The sequence below is a fragment of the Lingula anatina genome, chromosome 2 (genome assembly GCF_051362555.1).
Source record: "Lingula anatina isolate TDL-2025a chromosome 2, LinAna3.0, whole genome shotgun sequence".
NCBI classification, from domain to species: domain Eukaryota; kingdom Metazoa; phylum Brachiopoda; class Lingulata; order Lingulida; family Lingulidae; genus Lingula; species Lingula anatina.
In genome coordinates this window covers 41188553-41209602 of record NC_141768.1, presented here as the reverse complement: position 1 = coordinate 41209602, position 21050 = coordinate 41188553, and the positions used below count along the sequence as shown (strand labels likewise).

At 37.4% G+C, this 21050-nt stretch overlaps 1 protein-coding gene and 1 long non-coding RNA gene across 11 annotated transcripts in view; one reads left to right on the top strand and one right to left on the bottom strand.

The window, feature by feature from the left end:
• Positions 1-843: 843 nt before the first annotated feature.
• Positions 844-13271, bottom strand: LOC147763700 (uncharacterized). Its single transcript, XR_015332742.1, has 3 exons — positions 13118-13271; positions 7341-7429; positions 844-1079 (listed from the first exon to the last, which is right to left on the bottom strand). It is a non-coding gene; the product is annotated as an uncharacterized LOC147763700 (long non-coding RNA).
• LOC106181061 (protein couch potato) overlaps positions 3384-21050 on the top strand; it is a 25523-nt gene continuing 7856 nt past the window's right edge. For 4 of the 10 annotated variants that reach the window (XM_013565341.3, XM_013565357.3, XM_013565365.3 and 1 more), the window contains exons 1-4: positions 3384-3820; positions 17067-17144; positions 17743-17799; positions 20844-20906. In XM_013565341.3, coding sequence (XP_013420795.1) covers positions 3707-3820; positions 17067-17144; positions 17743-17799; positions 20844-20906 — 312 coding nt within the window. In that variant the 5' untranslated portion in view covers positions 3384-3706. Of the gene's footprint in view, positions 3821-16523; positions 16731-17066; positions 17145-17742; positions 17800-19200; positions 19255-20843; positions 20907-21050 lie in introns of those variants that run through there. The other 6 variants (XM_013565382.3, XM_013565390.3, XM_013565373.3 and 3 more) reach the window with 4 other exon arrangements.

Genomic DNA, 21050 nt, shown 5'->3' with positions numbered 1-21050 from the left:
TCACAACGTATGGTCGTTTGGGTTTTAGCGTCTTTACTAGGAGAAATATCTGGACGTTACTTGTGATGCAGGAAAGATCGAGAATTGTATCAAAATCTGACATTTTAACGAGTTCTTCACGTCCAACCCCCCCTTTTTTTCGCGACTAAATGACAAAAACTAATTATAAAAACATTCATATATAATCTTTTACGAACATTTTCACACCTTTTAGGAGATCGCGTTTTCCCTAACATTACTCTTGTAAAGAAATTTCAGTCAGAATCGCATAACTTTGTATCTTTCCAGGTTGTGCAGCCGATCTTCTCAAGACTCCCCCCCCCCCCCCCCCCCCGCCTCCCCCACCCCCACCTCCAAGGTGTCATGTCGGTCATATTATGTGTTATGAAATCCTCTCATTTCGTGGGGCACTCTATGGTCAGTGGTGTGAAGAGTGATGACAGTGGCATACGGGAGTGACATGGGTTAAAAGATCCTCCTCCATCACCTCTGCCATTAGGTGATTATTGAAAGACTGCCTCTGTAATTTCACAGGACATGATTCTTAATAATAATATATTGATTTGCCAGTGAATGGCGTGAAGGTATAGAAAATGAATGGTCGTCTATTTCTCACAGCTTGGAGAGGGAAGCGAGACAGTTTGAAAAGACAGAGAGGGAAGGAAGGAGAATCCGTGTTTTATTTTTCATCAGTGATAAACACGAGAGCAACTTGATGTGGCTTCCCTAGAGTCTAATGTCTTTTATGAAATTGGATTCTTAGATCGCATGTTCCTCAGAAAATCGCTCTTTCCATTCATGCAAAGTCGCATTCTGAAAAGAAAACCCACCCTCGCGTTTTAACGATGTACATCCTAATGCATATATATTATCCATTGTTTTGATGAAAAGAAACGTGAGATTGGAAAAGACATCCCGGAATAATGCATGGAAATACCTGAACACAATACCTCCGTTGCGCAAACCCAATCCAATATCCTCTCCAACTTATGCCGTCACAGGAATACGTAGTCACAAAATGAGTGTCAGCCTATTTCTTTCTTAGCAACCCAACCTGATTTGATGTAAACAGTAAAGGTCTGAAAAGAGAAATATAATAAAAGATATTGCTCAATATACTATGCTAATAGTATGTGGCATGATGATATATAAACGAGACACCAGTCTATTTTATTTTTTCTAATATGTCTGTCGTGAATTTAAATCAAAATCTATTTTACATACCGAGGTTTGTTAGAACATTTACAATATCTACCCTCTGATAAAAGGGCCTTCTAAAATAGTATTTAAAAATTAAACTATTAGCAAATATAAGTAAATTCCGTATTCAAGTGCAGTACAATAATTTTGTAACACACTAGTGCACTCTGTGGCCAGAGAGTTTACAATATCCATGGCAATGTCTGTAGGATTGGGAATAGATATTGAAAGGAGACATTAAAGATATTTCTTTTGCAACTTATTTAGTTCCTTAAAACGGAAAACATTATCTATAACTGCAAATGAATGTATAATGCATCCCTATTTGGAAATGTGCCTAGTCCTTAGTGTATTGCATTGCGATATTTTTAAAAAATCCGTCGTTTAATTTTTAAACATGGATTTCAATAACACAAACGTGTAGAAATCATTTTAATGAAAAATGACTTTGTTGGGCTTGTTTTAAAATTGAACGAATTCAACGTTTTATTCTCCAGAGTTCGAACATTGTGGATAAAATTATTTTAAAACTAGAGTAATTTGACCTAGTAATGGGCGTTACCAAATGTTTTATTGACATTTGAGGTGGCAAAATACCAGACCAACTTTACTTTTTAATGTCTAACAGGCCCTAACTTTTTTTACCCTGCGTTATTTAGTTACTTCATTATAAACAGTCGAATTTTAACAAACTTGCCAAAACCTACAGAGAACGAAACCTGCCAATCATCAGACGGATCAAATAATAATAAAAATATATATGATGGACCATGGGTCCCCGATTCTGAGCTGTCAAGCCCCAGCTCGCCGCGGTGTGATTATCGCGACGGGGAAGAGAAGGCCGAGTGAATGGCTTTCGTGACGAGCTTTGTTGGCAGCGTGTAAAATTTTGACAGGCTAACGAGGAGACTCGTCATTACCTGCTGTAATAGGCGCGTCTCTGGGCTTAACCACGGAGAAAGCATGGCTAGTTTTGAAAATTGTTGACAACACTTGTATAGAGGGTACAGCGGGTAGCTGCAATTTTCTGTTGTCAAGATGTGGGGATGTTTATACACTGTAAATTTGCTGGCACCGTTTGCAACGCAACGATAGAAACAGGCGGACAGGCACACCTTCCTTCTGTTAGCACGAACGTGGGTTTTTGCCAGCAGGGTTTTTGATCTCTGATTAAAATCATTTTCACGCTAACCTCTAATAAAAGCCACGTTGATTTTGGCATTCTACAGAAAAAGATGTTAATGAAACATGTAACCGAAGCATATCAGTGCTGTGCAAACAATTCGGGCATTTCGTCGACTTATAGTACTTCTGGACAAAGTGTTGTTCTAACCAATTTGAAATAAAAGTTTTAAATATTTTTATTTGAGAGGTTTGGAAAGGTAATGTGAAAAAAAGTGTTATAAGTTGGCGTAAAGAGCGTCGCATCAATTTCTGAAGTGTATCTTATGACATAAAAATTCTTTCAAAGTAATTTGTGGAATAAAAGTTTTACTTTATACGTGAAAAGCTTCCTTGAATATGGATGTAACCTATCCGTTACTTCAAACTACAAATAATATTGTTTTAATCGTCTATTTTTCATGAAAATGTCGCGTAACGGTAGACATATAACAATTTTTCGTGAAAAGATTAATTTTGTATTGCATTTCTCCTCCGATGAGGTTCTTGAATCATAAATTTCTAATCGGGGTGGTAGTTGTTTTTGGGGCGCGTCATGCTGGTTATCGCCAAGAAACCCACGAACTTTGAATTAATAATTACACCCAAACACACCCAATCGCAATAATCTACCCTTGCATTCGATCAGGGCCCCAGGAATTTCCTCGCTTCTGCGGGGATAATTATGGGGGTTGCGTGTAATTGAACAACACTCATGCAACCGAAATATTAACCTTTTGCAATTACACGTCGATGGAATCGGTATTAAATATTTACAGGTTTATTTTTCGGCGCTAAGAAAGTACAATCAAATTAAAGTGTAATTCAACAACGACAGCTTAAAAAATATAGTGCTTGCTTTTTTCCTGCTTTACCGCTGCTGTAGATGTGTTTAATGATGTTTTAATAAAGTCTATTTGCTGCAGTAGTTCCAGGCGGCATTTCACTCTTCCACCCCCTGCGAGAATCTTTTCGGCGATTGTCGGGGGCAGGGGTCAAGAGAGATGAATGACGGGTAAGTCACGTGACACCAGTGTGCAAAGTTCAAGCATTAGAATAACAACACTGTGGCTTGGAAGCAGTCGCGGATTTTCCTTTCGCGTGAATACAAGTGGTCTTTCCCTCGGATCAGACACTTAGTTAAACGAATGGCGTTGCTGCATGTAGATACTGGTAATTAAAACTCCTGTCACTCCACGTATTTCTGCACCAACAGCCAAGGCACCTTAGCAGCGGCACTGCACTACTACACCGGCAACCAAGCACGCGCTACGGAATCCCCTCTTCTCACGAGGCGTTTCTGTTGACTAAGAAGATAATTTGTGTTCCAAGTCAAAGGTTCTGAATGAGAGAGACATCTTCAGAGATGACAGCACATAACAGTATTGGTCTCGGCACCGAGACTTCCATGGCACTCAGTCAGAGCATGGATTCAGTAAACACTGTACCTGAAGAAGAGGTAAAAATCCTTCTTGACTTTATCTTTCTTTATTTATTTTTATCTCGCATAATCATTTTTGTCATTTTATCCCTGAGTTTATTTCAGAATGCACTAAGATCCTTGCGTGTGCCCAGCCCCAAGCTAATGATCGCTCATATATTTCATCAAAATAATACCCTGTCGCAGCGTGCAGTTTGGCCGGCGGCGCTGACTTTGACGTGACGGAGACACGCACCGCTTGGCTATTGTTATGTGCAATATACGGGATTAGGTTTCCTACCGTCTCAATACTGAAGGAATTAGACCTCTGTACTTGCCTTATCATTACCGTTGATGACGACCCCATTGTTTAATTTGAAGAATGTCCCGTTTGAATTGTCCAAGTACTCGCCCCTTGGTCTAGTGTGAAACTTTACGATTTAGATTGTCTCAGGAAGTGATAAGCTAGATAAGGCTGGGATTGTGACCTCTTCTGTTATTCTATATCTAAGCCATGATGTATGTAAGAATGCTAACCTTCTATGATAAGATAAAGCAGTTCAAAGGTTGTGATTAGAACATTGTTTCAATATGTACAACATTGTATCAGTTTCAATAGGCCCATGTAGCACACTAACAGCACCCATCTTTGGCTATCTTGATCTTGCTTCTCATACAAGGCAAAGTATTGATCCATCTTGTCAAGGTGTTCTAAGAATAATAAGCTTTGGTTTCATCAGATCGTCTTTCTAATGACACCGCTACCCCACCTACATATGTTTGGCGTGGTCTGATTTTCAAAATTCCAAAGGATGACATGTAAGATTCATGTCAAGATTAAGAGAAGTACATTTTTATTTTTGCTGTCTCTTCATGTAGTGACCTTCTTTGTTGGAAAAAAATTCATATAAAATTGATTAAAAGCAAACATCATGCTGGTTTCAACAGTTGTGCCTTCTCTGACAAGTACTTGAGTCAAACTAGTGGCTACACTGGGGAAAGAACTCCACAGGAAATCTGGACGGTAACTTTTGTGCCGACTGAATTTTGTAATTGAATTTTCTGCAGTTGCCTTGATTATCATTCTAATTTTCCCTGAAGTCCTCCAATCAATCAATGAGAGTACAGAGAGAAGTAGGTAGCTGGGGACAAGACATCTCTTGCTAGAGGTCAGACTCAATGATCCTTTTCAGCTCCGTTCAAAGCCACCTCAAAGCCACCTCAGGGTTTTGACAGCTCTTGACGGGGCACCTGTTAAAGTCTCCAGCCACAATATAAAGAAAAAGGAAGCATTCCAATATAAAACCAGAGCTGAATATCATATTAATGAAGACAGTTGATTGCTGTAATAGGGTTACTTCTGCCTTCCTGAGTTTTTCTGATCACCAATTTGGTACTGGCTACCTGTCTTAAGTCTTGTCTTTTAATTATGATGTATTTAGATTTCACAGTTGAATTATTAATCAGGACTCAGTCAGGGGGTGTGGAGAATTATAGCATATGCTGTAGCATGACAGGGAAAGATTATCAGGGGCACCAAGGGAAATTAAAGAAAATCATCTGATAATCAATTGGAAAGGCTTTGGGTAGATATGTGCTGGTATATCGTGGTCAGGAAACATTGCATGTGGAATAGGAAGAGAAACTACCTCCAGAAAATTAATAAATTCAATTTTCTTATGATATTTTTTAAATTGTATTTTACAAAGGGGTGGAATGGTTTTCCATGTTGTATCCAGAGGAATTTAACTCTATATTTTAAGTAACAATTCATTAAGCAGCCAGGTATTAAATCTTAGCAAATAAGAGAAATTACTTCAATGGATAAGCCCCCAAATCTGTGGGATTAACAGATTTCTTGTAGTTACATAAATATGACCGATAATACTGCATGTTTGGAACTGCAAGTCTAAATATTTCTACAGTCCTTGCCTATTGTAGACTTGTTTGGATTGTAAACGGGATTGATATTTTTACAGAGGGAGCAGAGAATGGTTGACTGGTTCGGTCTAGCTTGTGTATGGCTGAGTAAACGTGTTCAGTGTTGACATAAAACCCCAGCTTTCAACTATTGGGCACTATCCATTTCATCCATAGCCCCCACCAGTATTGTATGGAAGCCTCGGTGCTCCAGTAAGCCGTGGTTCAGTCGAGACCCTCATGTTTTCTAAGGGTCAATTATTACTTTCATCCTACCAGTTTGAGAAGGTGAGAGCAGCAATACAGCTTGCTCCACCTTTGAATGTTGCAACAATAGACCCAGAGAGGTGTAAAGACGCTTTCTGCAGGCTATTGTGATTTAAAACGTTGGGAGACATTTTGAAATGAACTTGCCTCTACCTGCTTTGCGTATCTATGCAGATTAGCTTTCTTGGCACATTGTAGGGGAAATTTATCAAACTTGTTTTGTGATGCATTAGAACAGATATAGATGTATTCATAATCCTGATCATGTTACATGTTGGTAGTGTAACTTGGTCAGCAGTGTGGAAAGCCAAGCGGAGGTGGTTTTTATTTCCACTGGACGGGATATGCTGTGATTTGGCGGTTAAAGTACACAGCCATTTGCAGCTATCACTTGTACCTTAATCACAAATTCAATATTTGAGGTGCTTGTTAAATCAACATATCACTTAATAAAACTATTGACTGATTAATTGTTGAGTGGATATGATGTGCTAATAATGGACATCTGAGATAAAATATGCTAAGGATACTTATTGGAGTGCTTGAGACTAAGTTGATTTAACTGCCTGGATTATTGTAATTAAGAAAAAAGAAACTACAAGCAGACTATTAGCAGAGCTAGATCTATACTGCTGATACTGAATAAAAAGGTGAAAAGTCTAAAATTTCTGAAGACTAAAAATAGTTTGAATTGAATGAAAAAGCGAGGTGAAGGCAGTAGCTTTTGCTACTTGGTTTCACAGCGAAGCAGGGGAAATCTGAGGGAAAATGCCAACAGTAGCTCTGAGGCCTGGAACAGATGGAAGATTTTGGATCAGATGACAAAAGTTACATGTGCTTCACTGGGCCTACAATGTGCTGCCACAAGTCCGGCACTGAAATAGAAATTCTACCTAGTGAATGAATAAAGAGTTCCTGGATATCAGTAAAAAAATGTCATATAGCTTTCATTTCCTTTATCTTATGTAGGAATTTCCGTATAGACTCAAGTGGTCTTGAAATTCCAGGGTTTCTCATTAATGCTTGCATTTCTCCTTACACCATGATTAACTGAGGGTACTTGCACTGTTGCTCCAATAAACTTAATTTAAGATATATATTTTTCATTAATAATAAAACCTCAAATATAATATTCGTGGCATATGGGCAGAAGAGGCCAGGAATGCATCCATATCCACAGTGGTTAATAAGAAAATAATGCAGACTGTCTTTGTTAATAAAACTTGATGGGACTGTTTTTACTAAGGGTCAAAAGAATACATATAGTGGAAGGTGCATCAAGTAATATGGAGATTGCTACTAAAACTTGGTTTCCCACTGGGTATTATTATTATAATTATTCAGAGAACTGAGGAGGGACGCTTGGCCTCACCTTAGCTTTTCCATATTGTACTCACTGGCTCGCTTGCCTATATTTTTGCTGTAGATTGGATTCCAGCTGTGTCAGTAAAAAAGCAGGAACTAAAATGAATAGAAGATAAATAAATAAATACCATCTTACCCTACAGATGAGGTGAGTCTTGTAGGTAGATAGTTCTATGTGTGGATGTGTATTTTTCTATATTTGATATGCCTCAGAACTGCGTGGCAGTGATTCAGACATGGCACAGCAGATTAAATTGATTTGGGAAATGTGTTCAACAGCAGATCTATATGTTCACTAATCTCCTTTCAGATAAATTGGCTGGGAATTAATTTTGTTATTAGAACAGCAAGGATAAAATCTTTGAAATGCCACAGCCTGAGGAAGCAGACTTCTGCATTGATGGGAAGTCCTCTATCCTGTATAGCTAACCCCTGTATTGCACTGGAATACAACATCCATCTGTTGATTCAGCATATTTATTATTCATAACTGACCCTTTTTTTAAAAAAATGATGTGATTACAAAAAGTAGTATTTTGTCTGAAAATGCCACATTTGCCCTGATTTCTGTCAGAGAAATGACAGTGAACAATGTGAATATTCCCAGTAATAAAGTTATCCTCAGAATTGCGTTTAACAGTTAAATAAAGAACAGATTAATTGGTCTGACAAGTAGTGAGCCTGTGGAAGTCATCCATGTAATGGGGGATTATGCAAACCCAGTTGGACTCAGACATCTCCCCTGATTGCTGCGTGGCACCAGGCTACAGTACGGCACATGGTGAAGGTCAGGAGGTTCGCCCAGAGAGGAAGGGAAAGAATTAGCGCTAGCACTGTTTGTTACTGAACCATATAACAAACTCAGCTACATATTATGACATCTTGACGAGTGGTATAAAGCTCAGCATGGAGTCATTCACACACACCTGATGCACTTTGTGAGAGAGAACTTTTAAACAAAAACCAAAAAAAAGAACTGTTGCTGTTTCTTGTTTTGAAAATAGCACTAAATCTACAAGTTGTAGCATGTTTTGATGGGTGATGCATTCCAAGGTTGAGTCAATTGAATCGCTGATATGCTCAGACATTCAACCCTTCTTCAAACGATTGTATAAAATTAGAGAATTCCGCTCTTCATATGTACCATAGTAGCTTGAAGCAAGGTGAGATTTTTGTTTGGTTAGGTGAGCATGCTGCAGTCCCAGCCCCCAGAAAAGAACATCTGATTTTACTTGAAAACAGATGATTTTTTTACAGTATACTGATAAATGCATCCCAGTGCTTTCAACTGAAGACGTGTTTTCCATAAGAGGTCTAGGTGGTGGAAAGGGAGAAGGATTGATGAGGAAGGATCAGACAATTTATATGACAATTGTTGATAAGTTGTAATGACGGTTTTTCCTTGTCACGTGTGCCAAGAGTCCATAATGAATACAGATTAACTATTCAAAATCTCATAGTTTTAGGTGACTTTGAACTTTTTTACACATTAAAACACTTGCCCTTTAGATGTATATTTGTCATCAATAAATCCAAACTGATTTTATAAAAGGTGGTTAGTATTTGACAGACAGATGCTTGTTGGGCATAAGTATCCAATTGGTAACAGTTGCCAGCCTGCTCATTTTGACACTAGCAGTGCAATAAAGTAGAAACCTGCTGTCCAGAGTTTTGTTAGAGCAGATGTGTTTTGTAAATACATTGTAAGTGGAGCGTGGCACATTTCTCGCTTGTCGCCATCAAGTGCTTAGGCTCTTTGATTACTTGTAAGTTTGATAGTTTAGTGGTTCACAGCCACTGTGTAGAGAGGTGGCCTGTTGATGTGAGATTTATGGTTCTCTGCATAATCTTTGCTGTGTGTGTGTTTGCTTCCGATCTCTGTAATATGTCAGCTATCTCCAGGTAATGCAGATACAGCTGCAACCAGAGTATGATAGGAATTAGGCCTAACCATTTTATTTCATATCCCTTATTATTTTCAAAATCTCGTATTTTATTTATTATTCCCCAAGCACAAATTGTAGGTGATGATGATTTTCCAAAACAAACAGCTTGTGGTTAGAGGAGAGAACAAAAAAAGAACAGTTATTTAAGGAATAAATATTAAATGAAAACAATCAATGAATGTACAAGAGTTTTTGAGATGTTTAATTAAATCTGTTCTTTACTTCTTTATCACCTTAATTACCCTGTAATAGATGGAAAATTAGGTCAAATAGCCTTGAAGCTCTTTTAATGGACAGTAATGGTGTGTAATGAAGGCAGTAACAATGGAATCACAGAATCTACTCCACCTCCCTGGAGACAGGAGTTAGATGGCAGGTGGCAGTGACGAGAGGAGAGAAGTGGGGGAGGGGGGGGGGGGGGGAGAATCCAAGTGAGCACTGCTGCTGGTGCTATTGTTCTCCGTTCTCACATAGAAAATATAAGGACTCTCGATAAGACATAACAACTTTCATTTATGATAATTTTCACCGTTGCCATGGAAACCGTGTATCACATATGTGTTGTCACGCCAGCTCTCCTGACCAAAGTGTCTTGCTGTACCTGGCGTATACCTGACTGCAGTCTGCTTATTAAGCATCGCCGAGCTCTGAGCTCTCCTGTAAATCAATTGCCTCTCCTTCCTCCGAGAGCAGAACACTGCTCAGTGAACAATAAAACAAAAAGTATCAAATCCTTAATAAGTGGAATATTTCTGCAAAGAGCATTGTATTCACACACACAGCTAATTAATCATATCTTGCTGATTGAGCTTTGATATGGGCTGCACTCCGAATATCATTGCTTTTTCTGCTGTAATCTCCTGTGAGAAGTGGATCCACTTGCCCTTGCAAAAATGCAGTCAATAAGCAATAAGGAAAATAGCATTCTCTCATGAGAGACAAGGGTGTGGAAGCACTCTGAGGAGAATTTTTTTCAGAAAGTAGATCTGGAATTGGGCATTACTTTGAAGTGATTAGAGTGCTAGGGTTGCTGCCTTTCCTATAATTTCTCCTGTCAGCCATATGCAATTTGTCACAAGCAAGTGTAAAGGAGATAGAGATCAATATTTCCCCCATCTTCTTTCTTGGACATTGTCCTTGGTGTAAAAGACTACTAATTGAAACACTGATCACCTTCACAAGGCACAGTCCCATTGTGGAAAGGGCTGGTTGTATGGATGAAGAATAAGATTGTCTTGCTGTTTTCCAGACAGTAATACTCGATAACATATTTCCTTTGAATTATTAACCACTGTCATGAGAAATGTCTCGAGAGCCCTGTGCAGAATTATTAGTGAATGTCACTGAATCTAATACATTAATATGTATATATGTCTATGTACATACACACATATATAGATCACTTGTTGACCTTCTTATTTTATAACAATCCATTTGTGTATTCTGAATTATTGGCAATACAAAAAGATTCTGTCATGAGAGATGTCCTACGAGATCCCTTTACTCAGTTATTATCTAAAGTCACTGAATCTAATATTTATCAAGTGTTGACAGGGCAAAGTTTCTTATTCAAGAATAATCTGTTTATTCTGAAATTATTTGTGATACAAAGAATACATTTCCATGGAAATGTGACTCCCATTCCACATCCAAAGTAATCTATTTCTTATTAGCACCTCTCACAGGTCACACGGGGAAATGATCTATGTTACCTTGAAGGGAAAGAAATAAGTAGTAAGCAGATGAGTAATAGGTTATTATCTAAAACTGCCATGCTCTTGATATTTATCACTGTTGAAAGAAATGCGTAGGTTTCAGAGCTGGTCTTGAAGATGTTGAGATTTGTAAAGAGCAAGAGAAAATGGGAAATATGTACATCTGTTTGTATAGATGCAAGAATCCGGGTCTGAGATATTTATTTCTGAGTTCGTCAACCTTTGTTTGGGTTACATTAATGTATGTGTACATGTAGATACTCATAGGCTGATATCTAGTTTTTAGAGACAGTGGGATTCAATAAACAATCTGAAAAGATAATCTTACTCAAGATAAGCTGCTGGTAAAGCAAACAAATAAGAACATTTTCTTATCAACTTAAACAAATAAACTGATAAAAACAGACCATCTCCTTGACGAACAATGAAATTTAATTAATGAAGTTGTAACAAGATAAGATAATTCTTATAAAAAGTAGTGCTTATGTTAAAGTACAAATACTTTATCACTTCAGACAAATAAAACTGTCAGGAACAAAGTATCTCTTTCTACTGTATAACAATGAAATGAAATTAAATTAAATTATTATAGATGAAAAGATAATTTTTATTGAGGGAAGAACAAAAGTAGAGGTGCAGAAATCCTGAACAAAGTGCAATTTATCAGGTGTTTTATTTAAAGTGAAATGATGGATATTTGCAAATAGAGAATTTTATCTGTTGATGGGGTTTATTTAGTGTATGTGGTGTGTCATCAAGTTTTCACTGTCATACATCTAGCACTGTTACATTGGCAGGGACCCCTCCTCTCCAGAAGAAAAAATCAGAAATAAAACAAGTACATGTATACCTCTGTCCTTACTGAGTATATTTAACAGCTACTGAACACTTAAACTCTGCCCTCCCAGTCTAAGAGGCTTGGGGCCCAAGGTAGCTTTCTCGCCTAAGGTAGGACGATTATAGTGCAACACTAGCCTAGCTTCAAACTGGAACTCAACAATTGCTATGGGAATAGGCCACCTTTGTTCCAGGTCACTTATTATGCCGCTTTTAGATCAGATTTGATTTTCTTCCATTTTCTCTCCCAACTTCTCAATTACTAATGGAACTGTTTTTTTAGGGTTGGCTGCTATATAAAATGCATTATTTAAAACAATTGTCACCTGTCTTGGTGGAAGTGGCAGAGCATGCTGCCAGACTCTTGGGATCCCAGACGCTGCACAGTGACAGACATGTGTAATCCTATTTCATGCCCTATGACTACTTGATATTGTTTGATTTCTGCATGTATTTCAACAACATATAATAAAAAAAGATACACAAGAGGTGAGGAGATTGTAGTGGAAATACTCTGTGTAAATCACGGTAACCCCTGTTCCCTGTGTACATAAGCTTGGCTAAGCAGTTCACAGCCTAACAAGTTTAAACTAACATTTCATATTGACCAAAAAGTCTCTGCAAATATGTGAAGAAGGATTGACTAGTCGGAGCTCCTAAGTGGAGTACTTTCCTCGACTGACTTGACTGGTGCTTGCAGAAATTGAATTACACGTGTACAAGGGAAGATAGTGGGATGAGAAGATGTTCGTTATTGGATTCAGTGTTTGGGAGGCAATTTTCCAAATATTATCTCTTAGCTCAATAACTGAGTGGCTATGCACAGTAAGAGAGCTCAGTTGATGATTTTAAGTTTTCCAAGTGTCAATTATGTCCATTTCTTTGGGAAAAATGTAGACATAAAGATTTTCAGTCCACCACTGACTATATTTTTGCATGTACTAGTGTATGCATGTTTCACATAAATGATGTTTTAAAAATCTAATACTAAATTTTCAAACTTCATTAACATATATATATTTGCAAAATTAGTCACACATTTGATTAAGGTTGTGTCAAAAGTAAAGGAAACCTTATTTTTATTTTTGTAAATGCAGGAATCTCTTAAGTGATTGTTTTTGTAGACAGGTTACATAATCATATTAAATCCTACATTAAGGTAGCTGGGTGCTGGCCGTTTGATTGTTTTTCTACCTTCAGCAGCTCTTTCCCAACCACTCACAGTTCTGACTTAGATACATCTGGTTTCAGTGTGCAGCCCGGTAGGAGCAGCTTAGAATTCTTACCGAGGCTTCCAGCAAAACTGCTCTCATGGTCGAGTCCCTAATGTCAGCCTTGTGTTTCCCCTAGAACACAATTCTGGCTCCAGTTGCCCCTAATCAAGAATAATTCTGGAAATGAGGGAAGACACCCCAGGCTCCAGGCTGTGCCTATTTCATTGTTGACTTTACCTTTCTCAAACCCAAGCTATAATAAAAGTCACTTGTACAAGCTGATGCTGATATTTTCACTACAAATAAGAAGAATATTTGTTCTAGCAAGAAGAAACATTGCCCTTACTTTCAGCAACTGGGCAGCAATTGCCAAAAAGGGTAGGGTTGGCAGAAACATAGGTTTGAGACACTGGCATTAAGTTTTTCAGACTATGGAAAACATTGCCTTTGGATGCTAGATGCTGAGGGGTACACACCTTCCAGCAGAGGGGAAATTATTGACCCAGACCATGTCATCATTTGCCATATTGCTACAGGGAGAGCAATTGGCATTATTAGAAACCGTGAACAGGAGGGTTACATTCTTCCCAAGACCTTTCATTTACTTTCCTATTTTTGCCCCAGAGTTTATGATCTAAGAAATCCTGCTGTCTTTTTCTCATGTTATGCATTGCGTCCTGTTTTGTAGTATGTCAAGTAACTTGAACCATCACCTTCGAAACAATGAGTTGCAATAAATTAACAACAGCTTTTGTCAAATTTACTGATAAAGTGTTTTCTGGAGGGTCGCCCAAGGTATCGGAACTTTCTTAAAATTAATCGTCTGGATTGATGTGTTCTCACGTAGGCATTGTAACTCAATGAAGAAGTTGGAAGTTAAAAAATTTGGCTGTAACATTTCTGGGGGAAAAATACAAGTGGAAGCAAATTAACTGCTTCCTTTCGAGTAATTCAAACCAATGCATAACAGTGGTTGCTTCAAGTGAAAAATTTTTTTTCGTTTCACTGTGGAATTGTGGGGTATTCGTGGTCAGACGTAATCCCCTTCTACTTACTCTAACAGTCTTAAGTTGTGAGGATTTTTCTCTTCTTGAAGGTCTTGGGGGAAATCATGCCTCCATACAGACCAGAACAAAGACTTGTGTTTTTGCATTTAATTTGCATTGAGACCCTTGCAAGACTGTGTTTGTAACAGGTGTTAGGTACCTGCACAGCCTCAAGACGGCATAGAAACCGAGCTTACTTTTTCACTTCACTGATTGCCACACATTTCTACAATCCAGACGCACGCTTAAAACAACACTGCTTGCTGAATATGTACCATTTGAAAAGAAAATAACATTGATACAATTGTAAATGGAATAGGATTAATAAATATTTTAACTTGGTGGCCCTGTTGGCCTTGGTTTGACATTTACGATATATAATACCACAGGTCTGACTATATACAACACGCAGGAGGGGCTGGGAGAGGTTGAACAAACCAAATGAATTGTAATGGTGTTTTTCCAAGTTTGAATAGTCGCCGAGCTGTCAAATGTCCAATCATATGCCCTTGGTTCCACCAGTGGTTTTGAAATGTCACATTAAATTAAAGAGACCACTAAAAAAATTTATACTGTTACAGAGAATTTTTAGGAGATATTTTTTCTCATAAACATATACGTTTACATGGGTAACAATGTTTCAGTTACTTTTGTTTAGTTTAAACTTCAAAAAACCAAACATACAGTATTATTTTGGTGACATTTGTCATACCCCTCATGTTTCCCTGTTGCTCAAAGTAGAAAATTATGTTTAAGATACTTGATGTAAGATATCTTACCTTCTAGACCTAGCAACCTGTAAAAAATTGGTTTTCAGTTATGGTTTTATATTCACTAATCACATTAGCAAACAGTGTATGCGTGTATGTAAGTAAGCCCTTAGGCTTAAGATATATCAATTTTATTTTTGCCAATCTTTTTTTTTCCTAACAGTTGTCAGCGATACAATATGGTTCATTACTCCTATACACATTAGTGAACTCTCACCCAGTATATATCTAACAGTTAAAAAGCATGCATGATAATTGACATCTCAATGACAGGACTGGAATTCAAATAAATGAAATCTGATAGTCAAAACAGAGATTTTATTGCTTGAAAATGTACACATGGTCGATCCATCTAACTCATAGGCACTCTTGGGGGTTTTCTGTGTACGTTTATCTCAGCAAACTTGTCTATCATATCTTCGTTTATCTCAGCTGATCGGCAGGCCATATACTACAGGCTGGTAAGATGACTGATAAAGGTGTAATAAATGACAAGGAGGTGATAAGATTGTTCCGTGCACAGGGAGAGATGGCAGTGAGAAGGGGAGGAGGGCAATTGCTAGAAATTGAACTGTCCTAACCTCAACACATTCACCTGAATGTCTGCAATTAGCAGGCTCTCACAGACATTGTCTGTCAGAGTTAATTTTAAATGAAATCTGTCTTAGCTACTTGTTCTATTGATCACGTACAAGTGTGCTAGGAAGTGAAGCCTTCATTGATCAGTACATTGTAGCTGGAGTAAAGGAAGTGGGAAGGGAGGGTGTGGATTCATGGGTGGTGATATTAGGTTTATTTTGTAGTAGGTATTTTAAAATATTCAACAGTTTCTCTGGATATTTGTTTGAAAGACTAATTGGCCTCAATCACAGTGATGACACTGACAGACATTTGTTGATCAGTTGTCATTCTGTTGTCCTCAGGTATTCATCATCATTTTATCGTATCTTGGCTGATGCTGACGCCACATATATTAGACTGTTTACCAGCAACAGATGTGTATTCTTTGAAATATTAAGCTATCTACTTTAAAATTCCATAAGATATTTATAATTATTTCATCAGATCTTGGCTGATACTCACAATAATGTTAAGTGTTGTATGTATGAATATGGAGGGAATTTTCTGTTGCATTCAGGCTACTTCTCTCTCTCTCTCTCTCTCTCTCTCTCATATATGTTTATAAACCATATATCTAAGCTATATATGGTTGGCTAATATATCAGCTGTGACAGCCCTTCAGGATCATTATGATACCCTCAGTCCCACCCACAGAGTATCACATCTCTTTACAGTGTGACATAGCACCTCTACACCTGGTCTGCCATCTACAGTCAGGTCATTCTGCTGTGACAAAGTAACAATCAGCTTGGTTTTCAGTTTATGGTTCCTTTTCAATAAGAGACCTGTGCTTCTTATTGAAGTAGCAAGCACATGTACCTGTTTTTTTTTTTTACCTGGTTGAGTAGTTATAGAGCAGGAGAAAAAAAGTCTCCGTCTGTTGCAGATATTCTCTGCTCACATGCGAGGTTCACACACATGCAAAGGGCAGAGCTTGTCACTGAGATAACCTCCAAGATGGATGCAGTTTGGCTTTCGAAGTTTTGTATTTTAACTGAAACAGCATCAGTGCACCAGAAGTTTTTGCTCTCCCAGTCAGCTAACCTTTGTAGGCATCTTTACAATGCTCTCCTGCCATTTATATCTGCTCTATCAAGAGAGATGCATTGCTTGATAAGATGTCTTTGGAATGTTTGCACATGTTACAACACTTTTTACTGGCTTCAACTGACCATTTAGGAAACCACATTCTACAACTATCTTGGGAGACTCCATTTTAAATAATAAAAGTTGTGGAGAAGCCTTAAGGTTAATTTGATTTTGATTTCAAGTGTTCATTCCTGAATTGATTCATGTTTAGTGCTGTTTTCTTTACAAATGTAGCATGCATGTTTCATGATTGTATGAAAAATAGATGCCTGAAAAGTGCCAGTAAAAATTTCAAATTTTAACAGTTAATTGGCTGCCTATTATTTTGAGTTGGGGATACGTAAAGGTTAAACTGTACAAATAAGCTGCTCTTGAATAACAGAGGCTGGGGCTTGCTGGAATATCATAAATACTGCTCATTGTACACTGTTCAATGCTCTTGTTGAAATTTTCTATCAGCTTTTGATTTTCCAATGTTTTCTTTCCCCACCGCAGGTGCGGACATTATTTGTAAGTGGACTACCAATGGACGCCAAGCCCAGGGAATTGTATTTGTTATTCAGAGCTTATAAGGTAAGTATTTGTGTGTTTCAAACTGGTAGCATGTTGAAGGCATACAATTAAGAATAAACTATAAGCAGTTGTATTGTGAATTTATATAAACTACCATTCAGATCATTAACTGGAAAAATTGTTTTTGAAATTTTTTTTTATTGGAAGTAGCAATAGCAGTGCTGTAGGAAGTAATGTTTGATGTTATTACAATCAGATACAATATATTGTTTTTTAGAGCTTGTATTCTGGAACATTTACTTTCTTTATTGGATTTTCTCTGTTCCGTCCCAGTTGTTACATATTGAACTTTTTCTCAGGTGTAAAGTAATCTAGTAATCAGATATCACTTGGTTTCATGTTTTTGAGTGTTAATTACAGCTTATTCATTTGAAGCTAAATTACTATTGATGTTCTTTGAGAATTAATTCTCAGGCGATGACCTGGCATTCTTTTCCATTACCTTGATTACCTTGTCTTATTTCCAAGGCGTGCGTTCCCGAGGGAGCCCTGAGTGGGTTTCACCTGTATTACCAACATGGCTCAGTATCTTGTACTAATATAACTGTGTATATAACTGGTGGAGGCCTTTTTTAGTACTAATCTGCTTTGTTTGTAGGGGTATGAATCTTCTCTATTAAAAATAATGGCCAAGGGTAACCTCAAAAACAATGCTGTAAGTAACCGGGTGCTTGCATGAGTATCACCCACTTTGCTGGCTTTGCTGCACTCAGAGAAAATTAACACGCCAGAGCACCACAGACAATCGTACTGCTACCTGCACTCTAGAAAACAATAGAGCTTTTTTACATATATGTATTCAGACACATGCACCTGGGTTACGTAATCCTATTCTCAGGTTGTGCCAAAATGTAGCTTACTTGGACTTCAGCTAGAAAACAACGCAGTTTAATTGTCAAACGGATGCAGATCTATGCGACTTGATGTCTCGTTTCTGGCCTCTGGACTTGTGAAAAAAGAAAAAGAACAGACAAAATGTATGTTCACGTGGCTTTGTACTTCAGACATGCCACTGTACAGTAATCTTCGAACTTGTTCAAATTCACATTGGATAGCACAGCTGATTATCTGCCAGTGCAGGAATTACATGCCCCCTGGCTTTTTACTAATGGAAAAAGATGTTTGTGTAACAAAATAGTAATTGTTTTCATCCACACAGAATGTTAGGTATTGCTCCATCAGTTGTAAAGATGGAGCATACAAACTCAGTTGGAAACCCTAAGTGGAACAGACAAATAGCATTTGCATCAGACTCATTCAGAAATACGTGGCTAATTTGCCAAGTCTCATTTTCCTTGGTGGTTGGTAAGAAAGTACATGTTTTGGATGCAAAAGTCATTTGGATGGGCAGAAATTGCCTCTTTTTTTTTTTTTTTTTTTGCAAGTGCAGGTAGTAAGTAAGAAGGTCTGTGTCTCTCTGATGGCTACCATTTTGCATGCATTTTCAGACCTTATGAAGCAGACGCAGAAATGCCACAGGATGAAGTCGTGTATCACACGAAGAAAAATGACACCATTTCCTTGATTTTGTATGACATGATTATCTATCAGAACAAATTCCTAACTCATGTATTTTCTATATAATCATACTAGCTTTCTATAGGACTTTAATAACAAGAGCCACTCCATCAGCTAACAGAGCAAAGAATTTAAATGCTAAGGTAACCTTGCTCAACAGATATTAATGGCAGGATTTATGGATTAATGCTCTAAAACTGGCTATGGACAGACTGCTTTTCAGTAGTGATTTTTCACAATGAGGGAGTAGCACGTCCAGATTGTGTTGTAAGGTTGTGGTCAGCTTTTGGGGTGCCTCTTTCTGGTAACCATCTAACCATGTATTAGTTAGACTTCCCAGCAATCATGGGGATCATTTACTGTGACCTCCATTCACCAAGATTTGTCAACAGGGAATTGCAATCGAGGGGGACGACTGCAGCAGACCACCATCACAATGGCCGAAATCACCACGGCCGATATCACGGGTGTTCTAGAACAATCAGCACACCGCTTTGAGCACCATCACCTTTCACGCACTTTATTTCACGTTTTGCAGGGTTATGAAGGTTCTCTTTTAAAAGTCACCAACAAAAATGGCAAAACTACTTCAGTAAGTATCTGCACCACCCGACATGAGAACTGTTGCTTTTTTTTCATGTTGTTATCACATGATGACTCAGCAAAACAACACTCTGCAAGACACGTATTAACAACATCACAAGAAAACGTTAGGAGAGGCAATTTTGTACACTGGATGAGGCTTTGATGCACAACAGACAAGAGCCCTGATACTTGATTGTAATTCAATATTTCAAAGCTCATGGAGGGATGAGAAAGCGGATTTTCTCGTTTTCTGCTGAAAATAGAATGATTGGGCTAATCTTTTTCATTTAAGATCAATAAATGTGGACTGGTAATTTGAACTGGTCTCATTTGAATAATGAGGTGCTGCAAGTCTGTTGTGTATATGTGCTTACTGGTAAAAAAGTCGTGAAATGCAAACCCATTTTTTTTTAGATTTAAGATTTTTATACGTCATGGGTATTGATTTTTAAGTGAGCTTTCCTCGAGTTTTATTTTAACATTGAAGGTTGTTTGATATATGGATAACAAGACATGTTTGTATATATATATATATATGCATGCAAAGTTGATTTTAGGATGAAATTACCATGAAATTTGTTTTTTTCCCCATAATTCTACAATTACACATTCTGTGCACATAAATACAGGATATTATGTATAGGAAAAAATGCTGTCAGAATGTTTTTTCTTCGAGTTGGTTTTGAATTTATACATAAGTTTTGTTATCTTCATCTATCTTTGAGAATCTTTAGTTTTTTTCTACCTAATTTGGATAAGGTACAGTTGTGCTTTTCAACCCAGTGACTTCAGTCCCTAAAAAATGATAAAACCTGTTAAATACCTTTTATTTAAAACAATTGTGGTCAAACATAAGAATGGATTAGCAGCACCCTTCATTTTAAACAAAGGCAAATTTCAGAAGACAGTAATGATTGTCAGATTATTCCAGCAGTAAATCTACTTTGACCCTGAGTGCACTATATTTATGCATTAATTGAATAGACAAAGATATCTGACCATGACTGTCTACTGAAACCATCTCACAGAATTGACTTGCATGAGAACCCCTATGTGTTGAAGCTGCATATGTCCCTTTGGCTTTAAAATTGAATGGTATTCAACAAAATTTTCGTTAACTTCAGTTTACAATGAATTTCATGAAATACAAACCTGTTTTGTTTATATCCACAAGGCGAAAGTAGATTATTTGGCATTAATCGTGTACAAATAATTATATATTTATTTATTTATTTATTGGTGAGAGAAACTGTTTCAAAGTAAAACATGTTTACTTATTTTTGATTTAAACACCTATTTGTTCCCAACTGAAAAGTGTATATGGATTTTCTTAATCTACATATTTATATTTTACTGCAAACATTATTTTATCATGTAATCCTTAATGGCGAATAAATACTTTAATATTAAAAGACACACTCTGCCATTCAGTGCCTCGATAATTTGTAACTCATTTGATCTGTTGAGATTATTCAGTTGTAATTAGTGTCTATTGTCTTCCTTTAAATGTGTCTAGAGCTTCCTTTCATGTTGTCTGTAATAATAAATGTCAATAATACATGAATGTACACTTAATGTGGTTTCTCCTAATTTTAGCCTGTAGGCTTTGTGACCTTCACGTCAAGGGTGGCTGCCGAAACAGCTAAACAAGACTTGCAGGTAGGTTTTGCTCACACACACGATATTTATTCTAGTCTCTCACAGTGTCAAGACAGTTTATGCTACTATGATCCTTGCATTGAGCACACAACAAATCCAGAGTCATGGCTCATTATCATTGTCTATGAGTTGTTTTTTAGAGAT